We start from the raw sequence: 20,427 nt of genomic DNA, 5'->3' as shown, positions 1-20,427 counted from the left end.
AAGGTAATAAAAAAAATCAATCAGATAAATTCTACATAAAGCCAGACAAATCATAAAGACCCAAACTGGATATGTTTTCATTATGGAAGAAAAACGGAAAAATAAACCCAGGTTTCACCCTTGCTTCTATAGATCGATAGAGGAAGAAAGATTAGGGAGTGGTATTTTGGTGGAGGCGTACAGGTGTCTGGTCCTGTGTGGTAGAAGTGTGGTTAAGAAATTGATGTATGTTCCACACACACGAGAATAATTTATGGGGGCTTTCCATTGAAGATATTACCGATCATGGATAAGAGAGGACTAATGTATGGTTGAAGCGTGGTTTTCTCTTGGCTCCAAGACAACGAATGCAGATGATAGTGAACTAAACGGAGAAGAATCAAGAAAATTTAAATCTTGTCGCTTAATTCTTAATCCCCAAAAACCATCATCTGCATCAAACATCAAAACTCCATAAATCACAAAGTTTTCTCCCAAAAACAACCGGATCCAATTTAAAACTTGTGATTTGTAAATAAAATAAGCGATTTCAAAACTCAAATGATGATGTTTAGGTTTAAATACAATAAAATACAGAAAAAGAACCTAGATTATTAGTGTTTTGGATCCAACGAAGGAACGAATTCTAGTGTCGAGCATTCCGGCGAGATGCAATTTTTCTAATTTTAACCTCCATTGAAAGCAAATTAACTTCATGTATGGCGTGATTTTATGGGATTTACCTAATTTAAGGCCTAATTTTAGGATATAAGATATGATTTCTGCATATTAAGTCAACCAAAATGCTGATATGTAGGGATTCGATTTCAATGGATGCAGTGATTGTATGGGCGGGAAAAGCAAATAGAAGATTGATGGTGGAAAGACACCTGGCAGGAGACAGTGTTAATAAGATGACACGTGGCATGTAGTAGAGGTTTTTATTAAGTATGGAGATAATAGAAAATAACAAACAAATCAATAATGTCGTTAAATAATAATAATAGTTTTAACCTCTCAACTATTAATTTGTTTTTTTCTAATGTTATGAATGCTCGCATCTTGCCGTCTGAACTTAATGACATAACTAAATACATTTGATGATGCATACATGTAGAATCTGATGTATACTACAACGATATATTATTCCGTAAAATTATTATAGATGCAATCAACTAATCTCGTCTTGTATTTTAAGATACAACATTATAGTACTAGATAATTTCATATAATAAAACCTACCAAACTAATGATCAAATATACAAACTAATCATTAATAACATAATTTATAGAAACTTGGGCTTCTCAATACATCTCACACAACAAATAAGCGTCATATAGAATTGAATACGCTACTTCAAAATTTTTGGTTTTTAGAGGCATGGGTTGCCATTTTTATCATGTTATTTTCTTTTTAACTAAAATTAATTTATATAAAAATAATCAATTTAAACAAATAATTTTTATCATATTATATTTTTTAAACTAAAATTAATTTATATAAAAGATAATCAATTTAATAAATTATTTTTACTGAGTATCACCAACATTTTCAAATAAAACAATAAAAATATTGATTATATTTTATGAACTTTATAAAATAAAATTATATTTTTGAGGTATAATAATAACTTAACTTATATAAATAAAAGGGGTTTATTTGAATCAATAAAGGGTATTAAATATCAAACGGAATAAATCAAATTTCAACTTTTATAAAGTTGAAATGTAATATAGTATTACATATTTTACATTTGGGATAGAAAGTGTAGCAAGGGAGAATTTTCGGAGACCATTATAGCTACTTGCCAAGTTAAGCCATTGAACTTGGCATGCTCAGTTCGTGGCAACTCGGATTTGCCAAGCTTCATCAAATCTCATTCCCTGTAGTCTAATATATTGCAAGTAAGGCACTAATATAGAATTTTTACAAACCAACAAACTCCTTTTAAAAAATGGAAAAAAAAAAGTTCTACAAACAATATATTATATTATAGAAGTAGTTAGAGTAGGGGTGAACATTTCAACCTCCGAATCAGATAAGAGAATCAAATCGGGATATGAACATTGTAAGTCTTAACAAGTCCGGTCCAATATGTACCAATTTATGCAAAAACAAGTTCAATCCAAGAGTTAGTCTGCTTCGGTCCAGTCCAAATGTTCACTTTTATGTCTAAGAACCAGGAACCCGAATCTAGACTGAAGCTGTACCCAGTAAGCCTCAACATGTACGGTCCAATGTTCATTAATTTCTGTAAAACCGGCCCGGTCCAAAAGCTGGTCCAGTCCACCATTTTTTAAAAATTAAGATTAAATTACATGAATAGTCCATGTAGTTTTGGGTGGTTTGTGCATTTGGTTCGTAATTTGGTTTTCTTAACTCATACAATCCTTCATATATGTTTTTATTACGTGCGTAGTCCCTCAATTTATTTGATTTTTAATTTCTCTATTCAAACACCCACGTGCAAGGCACACCGTAGGATTTCAGCATTTCCCTTTTTTTAGCATGAAAGGTTAAAGTTATGGAAATAATTAATATAAAAAATAAAAAGAATGAAACTATTTCTAATTCGAGGCATAGATCAAGAATATGAAAAACTTAAATCCATATACACACCTACTATGTGTTCGTTGAAATCTGAGAGAATGAGTGTAAGAACCTGAAATTTAAAGAAAGTTGACTTTTAGTCAATTTATGACCAAAAGGGCAAAAATGACCGATTATGAGAATTTAGCAAGTTTATGAAGTTGTGATAGTTTCATTTTATTTATTTCTTTTTATAGTTTATTTTAGCATATTTCATTAACAATTTAGTTAATCATCATGTATATTTTCTTTTTTCTTATTTTATGACTTTTTCAGATACTTTCTAGTTTTTTTTAGCATAATTGTAGATTTTGAGAAAACTAGCGGAACAGAGATGTTCAGGACTTGTGGAAAGCAAATGGACTTGGAGGACAACAAGAAATATGAGCTTGATGACTAGTGGTGTAACTGTGACAACCCGAAATTTCTATTTTGTACAAACATATCAAGTCAATAGAAGTCAGAATAGTTGCTGTCAATTTTTAGACTTTTTAGAATAAGTTTGAGTATTTCAGGATTTCACACTTTAGTGATAACAGGAGAGAGGATGCTCTAGGGTAATTATGCAATGCAGTTATTCCAAAACTCTAAGAAATTAGAGTTTACTGCTTGAATAAAATATTTTCTGACAAAAACCCTAAATCTGAGTATATATAGAAGATCTAGTCATTATTTTCACTTTTTCCAAAACTCCTCAAGATCCAAAACCATTCTCTCTCAAGTATCATCCAAAAAGATTTTCAAGATCTTCAATCTAGTAAGTGTTTCTAGCTTCCTTAAGTGATTATATGCTTAGATCTAGTGTTTTAAAACACTTCTAACCGTGAAATCATTCCAAAAAGGTTGATTCTTCCTTTTCATCAAGAACACCAAGAACACACACTAGTGTTCTTGGACTTTTAGCTCCTTTCAAGCTTCCACAAAGTAAGTACTTCTATCCTAGAGTCTTTTAAAGCTTGCTATACATCTTTACATCAAGGAAATCACCCTAGAACACCAAGAACAAGGTGTTCACAGTTCAAGAAGTTCTTGAACCGTAAACACCAAGTTATGGTTGTTGGATTAATGTCTAAGTCCATAACTATATTTGGTATATACTTGACCCGACCCGGCATGGTCCATTTGGGTTGCACTTCACCGACACAATTTATATGGATAATCTTTTGAGAATAGTATGTTTACGATTAATATTAATATATTATAAGTTCTAATATATTAATATGGAATCATATTATTTAATTAGTATTGATCAAGAATTAATTTATAATTAATTAAGTGATCAAAAAGGAACTAATTAAATATGGACTCTTATATATATGGAATGGGCCAAGTTCATTTAGGTTGGGCTAAGCTTTCATGGATAGTCCATGGAGTGTTTAACCCATGGATCCTAGGAAATGAAAGGTCATGGGTATTAGGGTTTAACCCTAATCCTCCAGCTATATAAAGATGTCTTTGGTTGGTGAAATGGCCACTAGTGTGGATACACTAAAGAAGGGCTAGCCAATTTCACTAGAGAGAACCAAGTAATCATATTCTCTAAAGTATTCCAAGGTGTCTTGGTGATTTGTGATTCCACTTGAGGCTTCCACACTATTGGGGCTAAGCTCTTAAAGCTTGAAGACATCAAGCTACATCAAGAGGTATGTATTCTATCTTGTTACATTCATAGTTTTTGTATGCTAGATTAGGATAATACCTTGGATGTTCTTATTTGCATGTATAATAGAGAAAACATAGATCCAAGGTATTTAGGGTTGCATGTACACTTAGGAAGTGTTAGAATGCTCATAACCCAACAGTGGTATCAGAGACACGGGTTGTTTTCTGTTATATTGATGCAAATATTTTATTTTCAAAGTTGAAAAAAAAACATGAAGTTTGTCAAATTTTAAGATAATTACTTGTTCTAGTGAAAAACTAATTATTTGTAAAATTTGAATAATTTGCTTTATGAGTTGAATTAGGTCAAATTTAATAAAAGATAAAATAATATGATTATTTTATTAGTTTTAAAAGTTTGATCTAAAGAGTTTTATTTTTTTTTGAAACCTCCATAAGTTATGGATATGAAAAGGTTTTAAAAAAAAAATTCATTCAAAGTTTTTTTTTGGAGTTACAAAATTTGGTGTTAATGTTTTAAAGGATTCCATAACTTAAGAATAAGTTATGGATCACCAAAAGTTTTTTGTGTTACCTTGTTTTATGAGTGAATTTAGATTAATGAATAAAATTATGTGATAGTTGGTTTTAATCCAAATTAATCTAAGAATTGATTCTAAAATGTGTTTTTGTAACTTGTCCTCAAGTTATATGAAAAGTCACATTTAAGAATCATAAAACTCATAAAAATTGGCAAAGGTTACAAAAATGAAGAGTCTAGTTCTAATTAAATGGTTTTATGACTCCATAACTTGTCCTCAAGTTATGGAGGACCAAGAGTCTCTTCATTTAATAAAATAAAATAAAATAAAAAAAAAAGGTGTAACCTTAATTAATTCCATAAGTTATAAAATAAAGAAAAGTTAATTCTTTTATTAGTTTAAAGTCTTCCATAACTTGTCCTCAAGTTATGGAACTTGAAGAGTTTTTGGATTAAAGCTACTTTAAACACATAAGTTATGGAATTAATTAGTTTTGAATAGTTTCAAAACTTGCCCTCAAGTTTTGGAATTTGTAAAGTTTTCTCTAATGAATACTTTAATTCCAAGTTAGCCCTTAGAATTTTAAAAGTTAAAATTCAACCCTTATACTTTATAATATTATAAGTTAATAATATATATATGTATAAGAGTAAAGTCAGTCTTACCGCTAGTACGCCTCATTCACGAAGCCGGTCTATAAGGTGGGTATAAGGTTGTTGCCTATAAAATGGCAACTTAATGGGTGTCCACTCTCACCCACCGCTTGCTTGACCGGTGGAGGGTCGTTAGCCGAACGGGTTTGACAGGACTATAATTCTCCCTTCATTAAAAGTATTAATGAAAATACTAAGTAACTAAACTTTTAATAATACCCAATCTTAGTTACTTAGGAAAAATGTGAATAAGGTGCTAATCCATGAAATTACACTTTACACTTTGTCTAAGTCGTTAGTGGAGCGTGTGTGGTTAACCGGCACACTAACTTGGACTTAACAAGGTAGGTAAAGGGTGACTTAATATTTATCATAGTATCGATGGAGCGTGTGTGGTTAACCGGCACATCGATTGAGGGGTAATTTATTAAGGGTACCAAGTGATTTGCATGGTTACTTCACACCTTGTTTTGTGATCCTCGGCATCCCAGTCACAAAACCTGAAGGGCACACTCGAGATTGAAACATGCCTTTGAAAAGTTCAATGAATCTCAAAGATCTAGGAGTTTCAAAACCAATTAAAACCTAATAATTCATTTCGTTTATCTTGGTGGAAATTGGTGAATCGTCATTCACCTACCTTCAAATATTCTATAGCTTGGATTACGGCATACCTCTTCTAAGTTATAAAATAGTTTGTTGGGTCCTAGTCTTAATATTTCATATTGGGTGTCATATTAAGGACTTTAAATCAACTATCTTGAATATCTCCCAAAAGATGTCTGGTTTAGACACCTATGATCTTCCCAAATCTCTTGAAACAAGGTTTCCTAATGAAGATGATGTCCCATGGATATCATACTTCTTCACCTCTTCAAATTATTCTCCCTAACCCACAAGTTCTTGAAAAGTTTAAGGTCACTCAGGCCCTATTAGGCAAGGCAAGGTCTAGGTGTGGTCACATCTTGGAGATGTAGTCACATATTGACAAGCCGGGAGAGTTGGGTGTCAAAGTCTTGAGAAAGTTGGTGGTTCAACTACTTTCTAAGTCACATAGTGAGTTCTTTTGGAACACCTATGAAAAAGACTATGACAAGACCCTTAATGATCTTATCTATTTGTTAAGATCAACTTCCTAAAACTTTATGGACATTGACAATGATGACATTGGATATCCAGTAAAGCATTCTCTTCCCAATGGAAAGGGATCGGCTATAGTCAACTCGGTTGACCAAATGGTAAAGAGAAAAGCTAAGTCTGTGATAGTCCTGTGTACCATTATCAAAGGGTCCATATGTTTGTATTGCCAAAGAAAGGGCATTGGTTGCGAAGCTGCCAAATTTACCTAAGGATGTTAAAGTCAATAAGTTTGACTCTACTTCAGGTAAAATCCACTATCTAACTCTGTTAAGTTTCTATTCTGAGATTCTTGATACATGATGTGACCGGGTCGCATGGTGATGGTTTAAGAATCAAAGGAAAGTGAAGAAACTTAAAGGAAGAATATGCTGAATCTGATCGCATAGATGGATTTCTATCGCATAGTTTGAAAAATCGGATTCTTGAGCTACTTCTTAGGAGTTATGAGATATTGCTTAGGAATAGATAACAACAAGTTTTCATATGGATTGTAAGGATAGTTTTTCCGCAAAGTTTTAAAATAAAAGGAAATTTTTGATTTTATTCATTTTAAAATATCCTTACAATGGCATCTGTGGAAATTTTTGTTGCTTATAAGATTCCATTAGTAGCAAGAGTGGAAGTATGAAATTGATTCTTTCATTTGTGGTAATGTCTAAATTTACCAAATAAGGAAAGATTCTCATCACCCAAGTTTCAATTGGACCGAAACTTGGAATCATGCAAGTTGTATAGCATGATGAATGAGAACTTTCAAGTTTTGGAAAATTAAGACTAATTACTTGTTCACATGGATGTGTGATTCAAGTAAAGGACTTAGGGATCGAGTACACATTCTTGTGCACTGATTAAGTCCACCACTAAAGATCGATAAGAAGAATCAAATAAGGCAGAAGGATAAAAGTTTCTCAAATCTGAAAAAATGGGAGAGTACTTTAGTATCAGTTTTGTGATCATCTTAATGATTAAGAAACCATATCAAAATTAGTTCTCTAAGGAAATCTTAGTGCATTCTTATGACTAAGAAGAGGAACTTGAATTGTTGAAATGGTTAAATCAAGAAGATGAGTCGTACTTCGTTCCAATACAAGTCTTAGAGTCATACTCCAAGATTGTCATTTGAGTGACATGTCTTAAAGAAGGTTTAAAACACTTGTCAAATGTAAGAGTAAAAGTTTTCTACTCTTGTACATTTGAAATTGGTAAGTTGTGATGTTTTGGATAAAACAAAGACCAACTTAGGCCAATTGGGTAAAGTGTTTTTCTTGATTAGAATCCGCACTATCTCTTGGATGTTTGACAAGGGAGTCTTATATGTCAAGAGGACAGTGGGAGTCTTAAAAGTCTTGAAAGTCTCAAGAACTAATCAAGAATAAAACCTAAAGTTCTTCACTAGCACACAACTTGAGGTTCATAACCTATCGTGTTGACATATTCTGTGCCCATTCCAGTTAAAGTTGGTTTTGCATATGAGTTCTTAGAGTTCTCAATTTGTTGCACAACAACTTGGAAGCAATGGTAGGCCCTTGAGCTGCCAGGTGGCAAGAAATTAAGATTGAGTTCAGTCCATATGAGTTTGGATTTGTCATTATCCTTTTCTTGTGACTATGATTTTGACAATTCACATGGATAAGAACACATACACCATTAAATCTAAGTGTCATAAGGTTTCTCTCTGATTCATGAAAATGATGGTGAGGAAACACTTTCACTAAGTAGATTTTAGCTAGATAGCAATTGTGATATTTGCATTCTCAAAGTCGTTAGTGGAGCGCGTGTGGTTAACCGGCACACTAATTTGGACTTGTGAGAAGTGGCAAAAAGGTCTAAACATTATGATTACGGCATCCCTCTTCATAATTGTTTAGATACACAAGTGTGCTATCTAAGGGAAGGTGTATGATTTTGATACAGCTTTATCAAAACAATCTAGCATCAGAAATCTGAACTTTGGTAAGAAAGTCAATGAAGTATTGATTTCTAGAAGTCCAGCTGATTTCTGAGTACATGTCAAAGCTAGTGGGAGCATAAGTGTTATGCTATTAATCATCATGTTAGTGGGAGCATGATAATTATGATAAGTATTGCAAGTTAGCAATGTTAATTATAGAAAAACAAAAGTTTCAATTGGGAAAGAGTTGTTTTGCTATAATTAAGGGAGAGGAAATTATACTTCATATCAAATCTATAAGGTTTAGATTTGAGGTTTTAATCATTTAGTCAAGGAAATATATGAATTTCATGTTGGAATGGCTCAACATAAGGAAATTCTGTATATGGGTCCATTATTTGCGTTCTAAAATTCGATTATGATTACGGCATCCCTTTTCATAATCTGAATTATGAGAACTTGGCAAATTGAAATGGAAATGTTATAGCAAAAGACTGGTTTAGTCTTTATGTGAGACATCATGAATCGTGTCCCATATGCTTCGGATATAGGATCGATTACATGTGCTATAATCATCCGTTCTAAAATTTTCCAAATGCCTGGGGCATTAAGAAGGGAAAAGGTTTAGAACTGGATATGACTAAAAGGATTAAACAATTGTCGAGGACAATCTAAGGTTTACCAAAGATTGGTTGCTCAAGGACAGTTGGAAGTATAGTGATAATTCTGGAAGGACCATATTGACATAATCTGTAAGGAGGCAACTCTTGTTCAGAAGTGATAGTCAAAATGGAATCTGGAAATGTTTCAAAGTTAGAATTTTCAATCTGTTTAAGATTAGGAAACTTAATGCAAGAAGGATGTTTCCAAGGAGCTGATCTCCTTTGGAATACTCTGTAATTATTGTTGTCAAGTCTTTCTGACTTTGTGCATAATCGTTACAAGAGGATCAATGCATATAAGTTTAGAATCTAACAGATTTCTGTAAATGGCATGAATTTGGAATTCTCGCATTTGCAGTAAGGATTTGGGAGTGTGAAAAGAGAATCATTGAAGTTATGTTCAATTGATCTAGTTCACAAAGTAAAGATCATAGACAAACATAGTATGCATACTTGGTGTGTGGCATGACTAGTGTTTAAGAAAACATAGTGTACATGCTTGGAGCATGGGACAACTATTGTTTTAAATTCAAGAATAAAGTTGATAGCTGAAACAGTGTACAATGAATAATGTGTAATCATATGGTGATAAATAAAAGGTGTTTTATTTATGTTCAAAGGGTTGATACCATATTGGATTCTATTATTATTGTGTTTCACTTTGCATGTTTTGACTTCCCGAATAAACTGGGTTATTCTTCCGGAATGACTAAGTTATTCAAACCATCCACAGTCGGTCATATGTTGGAAGTAGATATGAATTAAGACTGTCATGATGGGTTGTAGAGGTCTAAGGTGTTGGACAAGGCTACAGCAATCATGAGTGCTCATAAGTTCTGAGTATTGGATTCAACCCGCGCTCATTGGAATCACTTCATGGATTTTATCACGAGTGATCATGAGACGATAATATCTTATATTCTTCAAACCTAGAGATATGAGTTGTTACTATGAGTTGGTAGTACATTGATTGCACGAAACCGCATTCGGTAACTCGGTGCTATAAAACGTGCCTTTGTGTATGATTCTACAAGTAGTAGAACAAGCCATATGAGTCGAAGTTTATCCGTTCCTTTTACCTTCGGGATAAAAGCGATATCTGTGGGCCCCTCGATGATTTGATGATGACAAATGGAAGTGCTCGGCCGGGCCAGGACTGATTTGATTTGTTCAATTAGTCAGTCATCATAAATCGGAAATCGGGAAACAACAAATGGACAGAGAGAATGATTATAATCCATGTCTCGGTCCATATGATATCTAGAATGGAGGAATATATGATCCCTTATCTAATGGACAAGTTCGTTGACAAGATCAGAGTTCGACAGCAGCTTTAAGAGCTACGATTGCCAGTTAGGTTTGAAGTCATACGCAATAATAGTTTTAGACTTATCCAAGTGGGAGACTGTTGGATTAATGTCTAAGTCCATAACTATATTTGGTATATACTTGACCCGACCCGGCATGGTCCATTTGGGTTGCACTTCACCGACACAATTTATATGGATAATCTTTTGAGAATAGTATGTTTACGATTAATATTAATATATTATAAGTTCTAATATATTAATATGGAATCATATTATTTAATTAGTATTGATCAAGAATTAATTTATAATTAATTAAGTGATCAAAAAGGAACTAATTAAATATGGACTCTTATATATATGGAATGGGCCAAGTTCATTTAGGTTGGGCTAAGCTTTCATGGATAGTCCATGGAGTGTTTAACCCATGGATCCTAGGAAATGAAAGGTCATGGGTATTAGGGTTTAACCCTAATCCTCCAGCTATATAAAGATGTCTTTGGTTGGTGAAATGGCCACTAGTGTGGATACACTAAAGAAGGGCTAGCCAATTTCACTAGAGAGAACCAAGTAATCATATTCTCTAAAGTATTCCAAGGTGTCTTGGTGATTTGTGATTCCACTTGAGGCTTCCACACTATTGGGGCTAAGCTCTTAAAGCTTGAAGACATCAAGCTACATCAAGAGGTATGTATTCTATCTTGTTACATTCATAGTTTTTGTATGCTAGATTAGGATAATACCTTGGATGTTCTTATTTGCATGTATAATAGAGAAAACATAGATCCAAGGTATTTAGGGTTGCATGTACACTTAGGAAGTGTTAGAATGCTCATAACCCAACAATGGTGCCAAAGGGTGCCTAGGTACTTCACAAGCCTTTGTAACAAGTCTAGATCCTTCCTTGATGGGCTTATCACACAAAAAGCACAAGAAAACACCCATTTATATGTGTTTACGGTTTGGGGATCTCCCAAAACCGTAAACACCCCAAAAGTTGTATAAATGTCCCATATTTACTCCTTATGCCTAGAATCTAACCTAGGTTATTACCTTGAAGTGTTTAGGACTTGAAAACATCAAAATACCTAAGTCCATGAGAGTTTACGGTAGTAAACTCATGGAGAAATGTCCATAGACCGTAAACTCCATTTAGGAGTGTTTTGATGCCACACAACACTTCCTAAGGCTTAAACATGAAGTAGGAATGCTTGGATTAGCTTAGAAGTCTTCAAACAACAAATGGTCAAAAAGAGGGTGAGTTTACGACCGTAAACCCAAGGGTTTACGACCATAAACCCTTTTGCTAGTGGCCACAAAACTGTAAACTCCCTAAAGGAGTGTTCCTTGAACCCCAAGCACACTAGCCCTTCCCTACAACACTTAGATGCAATCCTTGAGACTTATAACACTTGTATAAAGTGTTTAGCATGTCCTAGGGTGTCGTGACTTTGTTTATTAGTTGTTTAAAGACTAATTGGATACATATATGTAATATTATATATTAACTAGGATCATAGAGTGTGTTCACGACTTCACTTGACACCTAGCAATCCTACATCTTCAATTCATCCGTACCACTCACTACAAGTGAGTTCATACCCCTTAATCAATGTTTTAAATGTTTTTAAATGTTTTTACGGGGGGGGGGGGGGGGGGGGATACAATTAGAATCATGCTAGTTATTATATCAATCACATGTGATTAATAAGCAACATTCAAACGATTTACTACTCATTAGCTGTTTTACCAAACAGTTTTCTTCAGATGATTTTAATAAACGTTTTATATGTTTAAAAATCCTTATTAAATTGTTCATTATACACTGTATGTTTCATTTCAAACTCATTTACAATTGTGTTTCAAACAAATGTTTCTTTATACTTAAACTGTTTTATCAAACAAATACTTTCAAACCGTTTTATAGGCCGACATCAAGTCGACCTTTACTTAGATAGTAATCATGTTCAAAGGTGTTACAAAACTTATTTTATGCTTTTATATTGTCAATTGCATGCCTATATATGTATAGTTATATAAGAAATGTTTAAAGGACTTAGGAAGGCTATCCGCTCTATTTCCTTTTCACCGTTGGGATGTGGTCTGGTAGGTATCAGGTATCCGTCCAAGGGTCGTTTAAATATTAGTTATGTATCATGTGTACATATATAGTCATAAAGGTTCTTCCAGTCAATTCAATACCCTTGGGTAGCAAGGGTATACTTCCATGTTCATACGTACAAGTTATATTACTAGTAAACTACAATAGGCATAGTTTAGGGTCTTACTAATACTAATACTAGAACAATGAATCATACAAAGAGTCAGTTCATACATGAGTCATAATACATAGTGAAGAGAAACAAACATAATACATAGTGAAGAGAAACAAACATAATACATAGTGATGAGAAACAAACATAATACATAGTGAAGAGAAACAAACATAATACATAGTGATGAGAAACAAACATAATACATAGTGATGAGAAACAAAAATAATACATAGTGATGAGAAACAAACATACATGCTAGATAGAGAGAGAACACACGGCACAGCTAGCACACGCAGAACATTACAGTACACTACTATACTATTACATGATTACGCTTACATGAGTACGTTTACATAGATACGTTTACATGAGCGCGTTTACATATACGATAATAGAACAGACATCACTAGGTGCTATAGCATGGAACGATTTCAGGATCTAACTATACCAATGAATCACAACGCATTGTGATAGTTATATTGGGTATAAGTGATCATAGTAATGTGGATGTTCACGGCTTGCAGATATGCAGGGGTCGTGTATGGGTCCCAAAATCCCTTTGACAGGGGAGCGTCTAGCCTGGGATCTAGCCATCACATTATGCCTTATCCCTCAGATAAGGCAATATTAGTACAGAAGTAGTCACTTATTACAAATACTATAGTACTTACAAAATTACCATAGACTTAAGGTAATTAGTACGGTTGTAGTTTGACACTACACCATAGTACTATTTCATTTTCCCATTACATTCACTTCGTGAACATTCACACGATGCACGGTAATGTAGAAACTATATTTTTGGTTAATGTAGTCAGATTTGGGAAAATACACACTCTTGCAAGACACACACACACAGATACTAGATGCCTTGGTAGAAGGATACTTTTAGTAGGAAACATATGGTTTTCTAGGATGTTCAAAACGTTTTCATACTTACATTTTAAATACATACAAATACTTACATTTCACATACATACAAATACTTACATACAAATTAAGACACTAAAATACTTATGATCTCACCAGCTTTAAAGCTGATACTCTCTTTCAAAATAACTTGTATCCTCAGGTCAACAGTAGACAGATACCAATGCAAGGTTTAGAGAAGATGGTGCTCATTCAAGACTCATCTTTCATTTTTGAATTATACTTTAGTGTTTATCATAATTTAACAGAACACACTTGTATTAAAATTATATTATTAATGCAATGGATGATGTTTTTGCTTGTTTACTACTTTTCATTGTTGTGATACTGTACATGATGTCCTCCGCCCCAGAACGTTTCCGCCGTTCATGGTTTTGGGGTGTGACAGTAACATTCAGATTTTGTAAGTATCCCTTTTAACCCCCTTTATGCAAAGATTTGATTTCCTCCTCTCTCATATCATTCTCTTGCATTGTGTGTTTGTGAGCCATTATAGGTGTTACACTTGTGACACTAAGTTCTCAAGCTTCAAGATCTACAAGGGAATCATTGTTATTGCAACATAACAATCAAGGTATGTAACCAAACCCTTGTTTTATATAGATTTCGAAAATTGTAGACACTTCCTAGGGTTTCTCCTTTTGTGTTCAAGTTTGCATGTTTAATTAGAAACACCTAGATCCAAAGCATTAGGGTTGCACAGACACATAGGAATTGTTGTTATGCTTAAAACCCATCAGTTGTGGGACCAGATCTAAGTGTTGGATGAAAGGGCTTAAGAGATTAAGGGTGCGTTTAGTTGGGGAAAAATGAGCCATTTTCCAGAAAAAATTCCCAAGAAAAATGAGAATTTTGAAAACGCGTTTAGTTCGTCTACTTTTCTAAATTTTTCATGGAAAATGAAAATTTTCCGTTTTCTAAAATTAAAAAGAAGTTTGAAAATTTTGAAAAACTGATAATCATTGTTTTCCATATTTTTCTAATTCAATTTTTTTTTCTAAAATATAAACACCCACTCTCACCCCATTCACCTTTATCTACCCTCACCTTAATACCCCCAACCCACTACACCCCTACCTACCTACACTCACTCCCAAGCCCACCCCACCCCCCCCCCCCCCACACACACACACCAACCCCTACAAACACCCCCCACAAACTCACACCCACACCCACCCCCACCTCCACCCCACACCCCTAAACACACACCAACCCCCACAAACACACACACACACCCCAACCTCCACAAGCACACACACATACAAACACACACACACACACAAACGCACCCACCCCACACCCACACCCCCACAAACACACACACCCAAAAAAACACACATATACCCACACCGACACCACCCCACAAACACACACACACACACACAAACTCACACCCACACCCCCCCACACACCTAACACCACTACCACAATCACTGACCTACCATCAGCACCACCACTACCCCATCACCAGAACCACCACCGCCGCCATCACCACCACTGCCACAATTGTCGCCGCCACCACCACCGCCTGTCATCACCACTACCATCGCCACCCCGTTGCCACCACCACCACTGTCTCCATCATCGACACCATAACTGCCCCCACCATCGCCACCGTCCCCACACCCAACCTACCATTGCTACAATTTTCTAAAAATGAAAACTGATAGAAAAATACACATCTAAACATGTTTTCTAATTTTCTAAAACTGAAAATGAAAAATGAATAAGTTTTAACTAAACGTGTTTTCTAAATTTTCCAATGAAAACGGAAAACGGAAAAAAAAACTGAAAAGTGAAAACGAAAAACAGAAAAAAAAACTATTTTTCCGTAACTAAACGCAACCTAAGCACTTAATGGAAAAGTGCCTTTTGGTCGAGTACGATGGGCGTACCTTTAGGTACACTACACGTACTTGTGAGGAGCCCCGTCCCTGGATGGTGACTACGCCTTGTGTACGATAGCTGAGTACGTTGGGCGTACTCAGCCTAAAGTTGACTTGTTAACTTTTACTTCCGTTGACCATTGACTTTTTGACCAAGTTTGACCTTGGTTCAAACTCGAGGGGTTTAGGTTAATAATTAAGATTTCATCTGGTTATGGTGTTAATGGATTCGCGGGTGAAAGTAATGCATAAAACGTGTGTTAGAGTTCTTCAATTCAGGTAAGTCTTCTCCCGGTGCTTGTGAGCCAAAGGCACCAATACCGGCTCACTAAATTGTGTACGTAGGATGCTAGCTATCTTTGTGAGTCTTGCATATTGGTATGAGTCTGTGTGGTAGAATATTTGTACCGGTGATGACCAGCTGGGTCTAGCTGTTATTATTATGTTATGTTGTTTATGTGTGATTGAGACTAATGATAGTCTCCAAGGTTGCTGATAACCTACAAGAGTGCTATTAGCCCACTGGGACTGCTGATAGTTCCCAGGGTTGTTGATAACCCACCAGGCGCGCTGTTAGCCCACTAGGATTGCTGATAGTCCCCAGGGTTGTTGATTACCCATACATGTTTATTTGTGTTGTGTTGTGTGTGGTATTTTGGGGAACTCGCTATGTTTTGTGCTTATGATTTATGGTTTGCATGTTTCAGGTTTTCTTATATTAAAGGAGGGGCACGACTCGATTGCATCGCATCAAAGGGGGACTTGTGTACTTGATGGCTTTTAAGGTCACTCTGATAAATGTTTTGAGATCTTGCAGTGGTGATTTCAATAAATACTTAAAGTTTTAATCGAAAAAATTAGGTTGAATTATGGGGTGTTACATGTTTATTCGCACCTCTTGGGTACCATGGACCAAGTTCATATGTATTGAATAACGTATTGGTCCTGGGTTTTGTTATGGAATTCCTTGTTTTTGACAAGTGAGACACATTTTGAGCCTGAAAAGACCACTTTTTGGACTGTTTGTGTGGGGTTCAGATACATGTAGCTTTATTGGGTTTAGGTGCGGATGGAAGTGGTTAGTCAGGAAGATGCATGCATGCAAAGCCTGGTAAGTTATTTTTGAATATTTTGAAGAATCGCATCTCGGTTTTGGGAGGAATACCCCTTAATACTCCCGAGTCTCACCCGAGCCTTACTTAGTTAGATTCTCACCACCTTTTTAGGCTAGGAAAATTTTCTAGGTTCTAGAGTAGATAGTTAGTTAGGTTTTGTTTATCACACCTTACATTGATGAACTTTGAGGTAGGTCCCTCTATTCACATTTTTGGGACCACATTGTTTTTGTAACATCCTTTCATGATTCATTCCCCACCTTTTTAGTAGATCTTGAACACTGTCAATGATCATTAGGTATTCATTTTTAGCCTCTATCTTTGGTGAAATCCCTTATACTTTTAAGAAAAGCAAACAAAAAAAGTGAAAAACATTAGAAAAGCAAGAAAAAGAAGCAATAAATGAAGATTCAAAGAAACACAACAAAAAGAAAATAAAGAAAACAAAGCAATACAAAAAGAAGACTAGTAACAGTCCAAGCTCTAGTTATCCTCCTCTCTAAAAAAACCTGAAAACCGAAGACCAAAGTCACAAATATTGGAAGACAAGAAATAAGAAGACATACGACCAAAAGAAGAAGTTCAAGAATGAACACAAAGGTTGTCTTGTGTCTAATTCTTAGATTGAGTTGTTTTTATTTTATTTTATTTTTATTTCTGATTTTTTTTAGAAAAGGCATAGAAGGTGAGATGGTAGATTGTAAAGGATAGTACAAGGGAGAAACCTCCGAAGTCGGATGTTTGCCTGGAGGCCATGTTTCAAACCCTATTTCTTTATTATACACTTTAGCCTAACAAATGTAGGAATCGTCGTGTATGGAGGCATATTTTCTTCATGCATAATGTTATGTATTGGTGAAGTCAAAGTGCCCCCATTGGGCACATCCCTTGTTTCCTTTATCTAGTACGCTCAAATGGCTGCAACATTTAGATAGAATATATTTGCCTACTAAGTGGTTCGAGAATGTGGTTTATGATTCTAAAGTAGGGAACATTTGGAAGGCATGTAGGGTCCGTGCAAAGCCAATTCTGACCATGTTGAGTGATCTTGACCGGGTTTTGTGGCTCTATCACTTCTTTTTATTTTTAGGATAGTTCGTCTCGAGTTCATTTTAGTCTTGTCTTACTTGAGGACAAGTACGATTCAAGCTTGGGATGATTTGATAGTTTCATTTTGTTTACTTATTTTTATAGTTTATTTTAGCATATTTCATTCGTAATTTAGTTAATCAACATGCATATTTTCATTTTTGTTATTTTATGACTATTTCGGGTACTTTCTAGTTTTTTGAACATAATTTTAAATTTTGAGAAGACTAGCGGAGCGGAGATGTTCGGGACTTGTGGAAAGCAAATGCACTTGGAGGAAACAAGAATTATGGGCTTGACGACTAGTGGGGATGATGCATAAAGTGGGCTAGTTTATGGATGGATCATTACAGAAAATTTGGGCTTTGAACTTGAAAGAAGACTAAAGAATTATTCGGGCTTGCGGATTAATTTCGAGAGAGAGCACAAGATAGGGATGATTTAGATAAGGTTGTTGGATTAGGCGTCTAAGCCCTTAACTATAATTGGTATAAATTTGAAGTGATAGTAGCACAACCCTTTTTGGTTGCCCACAAACCTAGCAATTGGACATGATGATTTTGGAGAGTGAGTTAATTTAGTTTTTTGAATATATAAATTGGAATGAATAATTTGGTAATATATTATGAGAATAATATATTAATTAGAAATAGTAATATTTAATTAATAATTAATCTGAAATTAATTGGAATTAATTTTGGGATTAATTGAATTAATTAAAAGTGCAGGGACTAAAGATTAATTATTAAATAGTTGAGCAAGAGGCATTCTAGAACCTCTCTCATAGGTTGGCCGGTTTCTAGAGGTTTCTTGGGGCTTAAGAATTATCCTTGGAGGATAATTAGGAAGCTGGATAGTTACCAAAATAAGATAATGTTATTTTATTGTTTTGGGGCTTATCTAGGGTTTCCTACTTGCACTATAAAAGGAGTCCCATGCCTTCGAAATTTCGTCCACTTGTTCTTGAAGAGAATTCTGAAATTTTCATCCCTTCTCCATAATCCTTAATTACTAGTTTTGGAGTGAGCCATCAGAGGCACGACGCTTGTGGTGCTTGCTGCTAAAAGATTTGAAGAAGGATTCAAGTTTGTTTGCAATGACAATACTCAAGGTAAGTTTCTTGTTCTATTGAATTCAATTTTCATAGGAAAAGTTTTATAAGATGATAGTTCATAGTATTTTGCCTTTATGTGAAAGACTTAGATCCTTATTAGGTTGCATGTGCCCTAATCATTTAATTGTTAAATGTTTTTCCACTTAGTGCATTGATTTTACAACCTTAAAACCCATAAGCTGTACCAAAGCTTATGGATATCTTTCATATATTTGCACATTATTGAATCGATAAAAATAAGAAGAACCAGTTTTTCGCATTGTCGCAGCTCACGACGTGAGTTCGGTCAGATCTGAAAAATTTGATGTTTATCTGCCTCATATGATTACATGTGATAATTATTTGTTATATTTATCTTCCAAATCCGATTCTACTGAATATTTGATGATAAAATAAAACCCTAGAATTTAGGAGATAAGTATTTGATTAATATCTTGTTGATTAATTTGATTGATTTTAAATGTATAAATAATTAATTTGGATATTAATTGAACTTAATAATTATTATCAAATATTATTTGGAATAAACCTAGTATTTTGAAAAGTTTAAAATACACCCTTATAATTAAGTAACATTAACTCTATGATTACTATATGCATAAGATTAAGTCATTCATACCGATAGTAGACCTCATTCACGAAAGCATGCTATAAAGAGGGTATAAGGAAGCGAACTATAAAATGGTCATTGAATGGGTGTCCACTCTCACCCACCGCTCTTCTGTGTGGTGGAGGGTCGTTAGCCGAACGGATTGGATATGACAATTAATTCTCATTAATAAGTATAATGAATTAAAAAATTAAATAAACCTTTTTATTAAATTCCCAATATTATTTACTTTAGAAAAAATTTGAATTTGTATGCTAACTCATGAAATTGCACATTACACTTTATAAGTCATTAGTGAAGCGTGCATAGTTAACCGAAACACTAATGTAGGACTAATAAAGAGTGTTAATGGGTGTCTCTAAAATTATCATCGATTAACGGAGCGCGTGTGGCTAACCGACACATTAAGAGGAGATGATAAATGACATCGAGAGTACCAAGCTAATTTGCATGGTTATTCGCACCTTGTTTGTGATCCTTGGTATCCTAGTCATAAATGGTAGAGCATAATCGATATTAAACATGACATTGAAAAGTTTTAATGAATATCAAAAGATCTAGGAATTCCATCAAAACTTAATTCTTCAAAAATTTCATTTTTTGTGGTGGAATTGGTAAATTGTCATTTACTTACCTTTACATAATTTACAATTAGATTACGACATCCCTTTTCTAAGTTGTGAATTATTTAGTTGGATCATAGCCTTGATATTTCATTTTAGGTGTTATATTAGGGATTATTCTTATCTAACTAAAAATTATATTTCTTTTATAGATGTCTACTCCAACTGATGATTCTGGTTCCTCCTCTTCCTCCTCCAACAACAACTTCTCGTTGTTGAACATCTGGTCGAGGGTGACATTAGATGCCACCAACTACAGCGATTGGATGTGCAACATCAAAATGGCTCTTTGTTTCGAGGAAAAGGAATGTGTCCTTAAAAGGAAATCATTGAAATTGATGAAGAGCAAGATACTCCGGAAGAACTGGCTAAGTATAAGAAGCACTAGAATGATGCAATAAAAGTTGCTTGCATCATG

General features: G+C 34.5%; 1 protein-coding gene across 1 annotated transcript; it reads right to left on the bottom strand.

Moving 5' to 3' along the window:
* Positions 1–15,002: 15,002 nt before the first annotated feature.
* Positions 15,003–16,868, bottom strand: LOC111882646 (uncharacterized). Its single transcript, XM_023879019.2, has 3 exons — positions 16,743–16,868; positions 15,316–15,360; positions 15,003–15,203 (listed from the first exon to the last, which is right to left on the bottom strand). The coding sequence occupies exons 1-3, from the start codon at positions 16,866–16,868 to the stop codon at positions 15,003–15,005; spliced, it is 372 nt and encodes a 123-aa protein (XP_023734787.1).
* Between the last annotated feature and the right edge of the window lie 3,559 nt (positions 16,869–20,427).

Source organism: Lactuca sativa, chromosome 2, assembly GCF_002870075.4.
Source record: "Lactuca sativa cultivar Salinas chromosome 2, Lsat_Salinas_v11, whole genome shotgun sequence".
Classification (NCBI taxonomy): Eukaryota; Viridiplantae; Streptophyta; class Magnoliopsida; order Asterales; family Asteraceae; genus Lactuca; species Lactuca sativa.
Note: the sequence above shows the minus strand (reverse complement) of the source record. Positions and strands in the feature narration are given on the sequence as shown.

Bases quoted from the DNA above. Each gene is read 5' to 3' on its own strand.
- LOC111882646 (XM_023879019.2), bottom strand. From the start codon at position 16,868: ATGATCATTGACAGTGTTCAAGATCTACTAAAAAGGTGGGGAATGAAT. The intron at 15,361-16,742 runs GTGTGATAAACA...TTCACTTTTCAG, and splicing joins TCAAAGTTCATCAATGTAAG to TTTTTTTTTCCGTTTTCCGT. The intron at 15,204-15,315 runs GTTTAGTTAAAA...TAGCAATGGTAG, and splicing joins TTGGAAAATTTAGAAAACAC to GTTGGGTGTGGGGACGGTGG.